General features: G+C 42.0%; 1 protein-coding gene across 1 annotated transcript; it reads left to right on the forward strand.

Moving 5' to 3' along the window:
* The first annotated feature begins 4,322 nt into the window (after positions 1–4,322).
* On the forward strand, positions 4,323–6,150 carry zmp:0000001069 (QRFP-like peptide receptor). The gene has a single exon (XM_061230470.1). The coding sequence runs from the start codon at positions 4,323–4,325 to the stop codon at positions 5,655–5,657; it is 1,335 nt and encodes a 444-aa protein (XP_061086454.1). The 3' UTR covers positions 5,658–6,150.
* Positions 6,151–7,456: the final 1,306 nt, after the last annotated feature.

The following is a 7,456-nucleotide window of genomic DNA, read 5'->3' on the forward strand; positions in this document are numbered from 1 at the left end:
GTAGGTGTCCGAAACCTACCAACAGAGCCCAATCAAGCCCAATTAATTGTTGTGCTTTCTTTGATTTGGGATGTACTATGGATACAATGTAGCACAATGCTACAAAAAAGAAACGCCTGGTGAGAATATAGCACCAGATATACCAAAAACCATGAATGCAAAAAAAATTCTGAATCCTGGACAAGCGGGCTATAATGTATATTAAGTCACAAAATCCATCTAGTGTGAAACAATTTGGACATAGCAAACAAAACCCATATTCCAAAAACAAAAACTGTTGATAAACTTCAAATGTAACCCAAACAATATCTATTACAAAACAATAGGCACAAAACAAGCTAAAATCACAAAATATGTGACAATAAATGTACAGACAAAGTATGACCTGCAGAAGATTACTGCCCTGATCTTAAACCAGTTATTCTTTTTCCCATTAATAATAAAATTGTGAGTCTTCTGCAGGATTCCTACTCTGAAATACTGTTATAATCCCTTGGGGAGGAGGCATACAACAGGCACTGATACAGTTGATGAAATGGTCTCTATTTACTGACTGCATTACAGTAAAACATATATCACCAGCTGGGCAATCACAGTTTGTGTTTTCATCTTTAGAAAACTTTTAATGTATTAATTAAATAACATAATAAGAGTAGAAAATCTTTCAAGGCATTTGTGATGGCTCTAATTAGCTTTAAATGTCAGATGTGCTAAGTGAAATGGTACATTCTGATGATATTTGTATACATTTGTAATTTTATTCCAGGCACAAGTGCTAATCAGTGGAAGGAGATGAGGAAACATGACATTTTGGCTGGTAATAGATGAGCAGCTGCATCTTGTACTGACCTGCTGCAGTGGCCTGATGACTCAAGCAGGGAGACTGGCAAGCAGAGTTAGCCACCGCCGTCCCATTGAGACAGCACAAAAGCTTGGGAAATGAGCTCCCTAGAATGAGTTACCACTTAATTTCTTACCTGAAACGATTATTTCTTGGCATTAATGAAAAAGAATAGATGCTGCTGCTTGTTCTCCATGCCTTTCATAATAAGCTTATTTTACAGGTATCAAGCTCTTAGTACCAACCCCATTCTGAATATGTACTGTACGGTAATGTCTTGTACACTCTCAGAAAAAAAGGGAACCCCTTTCAATTATTTGTGGGATTCAGTATCATAGGTGTGAAGTGTGAAAGCTCTCAGACAAAGAACCATTTTGTACAGCAAAGAACCCTCCCTGCTGAAAAAAACAGCTCAAGCTAGGTTTTGAAGCAGCTGGTTTATCAATGAGATCAACTCTATACTCAACTTGTTTTGACCAAAAAGTACTTTTTTTGTTTGCGATTATGTTACATATGCCACGTATGCGTGTGCCATGTGGGCCACGAGTGTTTCTATTCCACAAGATCGGTTTCTTGACAGCCAGCAAACTACTGCTACCCAAAATAGCAGAATTGCTTTTTAAGGTTTACTCCTCTACACTGAGGAGGTAGAGGGTGCGTGTCCCCTCACTCAGTCTAGAATAGAATAGGCCAGCCTCTCACCACCTTGCTTCTCTCGTATCCCTGAGAGGGCCCTTTTCTGGTGCTAACAGGCAGGGACTCACGTAGAGCAGGGCCTCACTCCCTGAGGCAGCGCCTCATTAAAAGACAAACACGACTTGCTGGCCACTGCAATCAGGAAAAAGATGAAATCATATCAGACATTCCACAATGGAAACTTTCAAAAAGCATGAGGTTGAGCTACACTGCCATTATCTGCCGTGATACTGGCATTGACTGGGACGACTTGTCAACAAAGATGGCCGACTGTGACTGCTGGAGGAAAGTTGTGCTTGGACTCTCGCCCAAGGGCGAGCGATGATGATGAAACAGGGTTGAACTGGATTGGATTATTCGATGGAATCAAGGGGTTCCATCGAATATTTCTGAATATTTCATTCATTTCCATTATTTCTGAGAGTGTATTGTATTGCTGAACCTACCATTCACAAAGTCAATTCCCTTTTACCTTTTAATACGTTGCATAATGATTGGTTTTACTTGTATCCTACAAAATAATGTATACATCTAATTTATGTATACAATTGTTGCTTTGATCTATACTCTAAAATACTTAAAACATGTGGAGTTATCGGGCTGTAAAACAGCAATTTCACATTTCACTAAGGTATTCACATTAATACCAAATAATTTTCACTTTTTTTTTTTCTCTAGATTATTAATGACAGAACATGGTTATTATATGAATGTTCAGCAAGCTTCTGAATAATTATTTTATAGCTCATTTCATTTATTTCATGATATACTAAATTAATCGCTTAATGCACTTACATAATACATCACTAGCACAATTTTTAAAGATCTTCTCACATAGGTCTGAAGAGGGATCACTGAGCTTGCTATATCAGTAACATTTGAGAACATAGATAATCAGATTGCTCTTTGTCAATCACTCTATGCATAGAATTAGGGACTTCTCTTTATCAAAAAATCTAATTCAGTGTTGCATAACAGTAAAATATGACCGTATATATGTGTAGATGTAAGAGGGAAGCAAAACTTAGTTATTGGCCTGGGACTTCCACTCGCAAATGAACAAACCTGGCTGGTTTCTTAACATGGCTTGACAAAACCGTCAGGCAAGGCAATGACATTCACAGTCAGTCTGAATGAAAAAGTAATTCAGTAGGGAAATAACAGAGATGAATGTTTGACATTTGCTGTATGTATTGGTAAACTGGTGAGCTATCTGATGGTGAAAAGCGTTATTTGTCTTAAGTAGCTTGTAATAAAGAGTTGAAATCTTTATTACATTGTTTGTGTAGACATTCTTTTCCAGCAGCACCACGCTCGCCCCGGGGTGTATTTTTTCCATAATGGCTAAATGTTGCAGCCGCTGTATACTTCATGCTGAGTTATGTTGATTTAATAGATGCTTTACTATTTTATACAATTCTTGCTGATGATTGGGTTATTGTATTTATATTGCCATAGAAACAGTTAGCCCAGTAATGCTGTGGCACTAAGTTTGAAATGAACATCCGTTAAAACTTGCTTATATGGTTTATCAATATTTTTCCAACTTCCAGCTGACAACTAAGAACTCGTTGTGGTGGAATGTGTAACTCGTGTGAGAATATGCGAATTGCATGCATTGGGAAGAAATGGCAGAAGCCGCTTTTACAATCACGAAAGTGCCTTGGTACAGTGGCTTTCATCTGTGCCTCCCGCATTAGGCAACAAGCACATAGGCAGCGCCTACAGAAAGAAAGATGCTCATTCGTCTCTGAGACGCCACGCGAGCAGGTAACCGACATCGACTAAACTGGATTTACAGGTGATGCTGACACTTACAGGATTTCATCTTTAGAAGAAGTTGAGAATTTAACGAGCTTTTCGGACGTAACTTTTGTTTTCATTTCCGTGGATTGTTTTAATTGAAAACCACAGTGACTTTCACTAAGGTAAGCCTTCCATTTGCTACATATGAGCAGTAGTTAATTATGGTGGTTAAAAATAAAAACGTAAAAACGCATTTCTAACTAAATTTCTAATTTGTAATTTTCATGAAGAAATGGCATGAGTGATAGGTTGCTCGACCATTTTAAACGTAGGCATGTATTGATATTAAATCAAGCCATTATGTATATAAAAATTCAACATAATTCTAAATATAAAAAAGAAAATTGTAATACTGTACATATTTTATAATATTCTAGGTCTTATGAACATGGCATATATGCAATCTTTTAGTGACATGCATGCTTTAGAAAGTATCTGGGCAGGTTATATTCATTGTTGGGCATTCAATTGAATTATATGCTAGAGTATGATCTTATTGCCTTAAACTGCATAGGTTGAATCGGTTGGAATATTAATTAACTTAAAAACACAGAAATTGTGTTTGAGCAACATGAAAACAACTTTACTAGTCAAGAATTTTAATTCTTGGAATATATTTACACAAGAATAAAACAATTATATGCTGTAGTAGGCTGAAAAACGTAAATCAAGTATGTGTTAAAAGCATTTCATAGTTATGTTGCTTGGTCTGTTGACTTTTAAATAACAAGGCTAAACATTGCCTTTCTTTTGTAGCCAAGGTGACATATCCTGCAGACTGACATGGCTTGAGTTTTTGTCAAGACGCCCTTTTGGGAGATGAAGAATAAACATCCCCTGCACCTGAATGTTTCTGTCCAAGCGGGGTGGCATGAATCACACGCTATGGGCCTAGTGTTGTCAAACACTCAGACATACTGTGCACGCAGAAACACATGCAAGGGAATCGGCGCTCTCAGGCATACGCAGATACTGGGAAATGAATCTCTCCGCAGAGCAGCATAAAGCAGGGCTGCGTTTTCCTCGCTTGCTGCCGTATGAGAACGGATCAATGGGTGGCGCGGGGAAGACGGGTGACTCGCAGGACAGCGCTGAGTGGGAGAGGCTGTTCCTGCTGACCATCCGCGAGCCCACCACCATCGCTCTCACGGTCATGTATGCCCTCTCCTTCATGGTGGGATTCATCGGGAACATCATGTCCATCAGGGTGCTGACCAGCAAGCGGAGCAAACGCCTGGCAGGGGTGAGCACCACCCGCAGCCTGCTAATCAACCTGGCCGTGTGCGACCTGATGGTGGTGTGCGTCTGCATGCCCATCACCCTGGGAACCACGATCTACACGGCCTGGGTGTACGGGGACTTCCTGTGCAGGGCGGTGCCCTTCACCCAGGCCGTGTCCGTGTCGGCCAGCGTCCTCAGCCTGACCGTCATCAGCGTCAACCGCTACTACAGTGTTCACAGCCCCCTCACCGCCCGGTCCTTCTTCACCTGGAGGAAGATCTTCTGGACTATCGTGGTGGTGTGGGTGCTGTCCTCTGCCATCTGTATGCCCCTGATCTTCATGAACGAGCGGGTCGAGTTCCGGCCCATTGAGGACCTCCCCTTCGTCTTCCACGTGTGCCAGGAGAAATGGCCTTACGAGAGGCTAAAGCAGGTCTACAACGTCCTGCTGTTTGTCACCCTCTACTGTCTCCCGGTCACCTTCAACCTGATCATCAGCTTCCTGACAGGACGGAAGCTGTGGAGCACTTCCCGGCACTTCTCTGAGCTCGACTCCCGCAGCCGGGCCGTCCACTCCTCGCGACTAAAGACCCGCAAGAACATCGCCAAGATGGTGGTGGCCCTGGTGCTGCTGTTCGCCATCTCCTGGCTGCCCCTCTACGTGGCCGACATCTTGATCGACCGCGAGCAGCGGCCCCCGCCCTGGATCTTGAAGCTGCGGCCCTTCGCCCAATGGCTGGGCCTGACCAACTCCAGCCTGAACCCCATCTGCTACTGCTTCATTGGAGACTTGTACCGCTCGGCCAAGGTCATCAAAAGCAGGTACCACCAGAGGATCATCTCCTTCTTCAGCTCATCCTTCACAGACGAGCAGACTACCTCCACGCCCCTGCCCAATATGCTGTCCTTCAAAGGGCCGGAGGCTGGGGTGCCTGGGGAAACCATCAGTCAGGTGACAGAGGAGCACTTCTCTGACTGGTGCCCTCACAGTACTGTGTGTGAGACTCCAACCACCACCAGCCAGCAGATGTCTCTCCAAACACTCTCGGGCAGGAGGGGCTCCAGGGGCATGTCTGATCAGACAGGACTCTAGCCTATCATTGTAATCAGTGCTGCTGTGGTGCAGTAGTCCCCTCTTCACTCAACATGCTCATAACAGATTGCTGTCGTGCAGCACACCGTCTCTCGACGTTCTGCACAGACATCGGTCTACAACCTGCTTGCCTTTTTGTTAAATTTCTATAGACACTTGTAATTTTACCACAACTGGTAAAACGAAAACATCTCTATAAGGGAACGCATCGTAATGAGTTATTGATTTTGTAAATTGAATTTACATTATGCTGTAGAATTGACAATTTACTGTAATGCTTCATACTTAACAATCATGAGTAAATTATCTTTGATAATTTACTTTGATAATTTACTCATGATGACTGACTGCTGGATGACTGCTGGATGTTGATGTATGTATATATGTACATAGTTAAATTCATACATGTGAAAAAATCACAATTGTAATGTATTCAGTGTTCATGTCTAACATTTTATTTCTTGGGTGTTTTAGCCATTGTTTCCAGTGTTAAGTTTTACATGTCATTGACTTGCTCTTTATATGGACAACCTAGACTGGCACTGGTTCACTGGCCTCATCATGTTGATCTTAATTTGTCAAAACTGTCATGAGATTACGAATATATGCATTACAGTCCATAAGTTAAATTATTCATACAATATATGCATGTACTGTACATTAAATATTCAAAATCAATATGTCAAACTCAAATGGAGATGTGCATGACAGAATAAGAGGTTCAATGGGGAATTCTGCGTGTGCGTAGTTTTCAGGGATCAATATGCTGGGCTGGCAGTACCATTCAGAAACAATATGCAAGCTAATTGATTGCCTGTTTCTTCTCAAAGGGGAGCGATGTTGAGGTTGACAGGGAAGCAGAGTTCAGAAGGAAGGCTCCACCTGACATTTTGACTGTCTCTGGAGCACGCCTAGCAATGACTGGACAACATGTACACTTCCAGCAAAGTGCAGCTGTGCCTGATTAAAACGAATGGTTCTGGATTATACCTGCAAAGACAAATAGTGCTTATTTGTTTGTGGCCATTCACAAGAGATGCAGTGTAATTATGACTCGGCATTGATTCACACCTTCACTGAGCCATCTGCGTGCCCTTGCCAGCGAGTCTTTCCACACATCTGTCACCTCACCCGGTACATGTTCTGCTTACACTCGTAAGCCTCGGGTACGTGGAGAGAAATGAGAACAGGACAGTTGGTTCTGAGCAGGTAGGAAACTGGTACCATTTCTGAGGCTACAGCTTCACATTATGTAAATCATGCAATCATGCATGACTGGTTACAGTAAATATTAATTTATCATGGAGTGTGTGCGTGCCTGTCTGTGCATGTGTGTGTCAGTATGTGTGTCTGTGTGTGTGTGGGGGAGGGGGTGTGTGTGCATTCTTAATCAGATGTTCTCTGAAGAAAATGTTTACAAATTAGCCTCTTGTGTATTTCACAAGATTTCTTCTAGTATTCATCATAGTATTACTATAAATGTGATTTCACTCACATCTGTGAATTCTCTGAAGAACCAGTGAGCATGAAAAAAACGATAAATGGTAGGGAAATTCTAAAATCGACTGCATTACAGAGATGCACTAGCTCAATTGAACTTTAATATGGCTCATTTTTGGGCCAGGTTTTTGGAAAGCAGAGCAGTAGAAGTGTGAAGTGTGAGGTGTGATTTATGGGGACAGACTGTAATCTGTGTGTGGCGTACCACAGCACTTCACGTGGGAGAATGGCTCATGCTTCATCACTGTCTCCAACAGCTGTTTGTCTAACTGTGCTGATAAGGCAAGCTGCTATATCCC

The sequence above is a fragment of the Conger conger genome, chromosome 2 (assembly GCF_963514075.1).
Source record: "Conger conger chromosome 2, fConCon1.1, whole genome shotgun sequence".
NCBI classification, from domain to species: domain Eukaryota; kingdom Metazoa; phylum Chordata; class Actinopteri; order Anguilliformes; family Congridae; genus Conger; species Conger conger.

Excerpts from the sequence above, each read along its gene's own strand:
- zmp:0000001069 (XM_061230470.1), top strand. The coding sequence starts at position 4,323 with ATGAATCTCTCCGCAGAGCAGCATAAAGCAGGGCTGCGTTTTCCTCGC.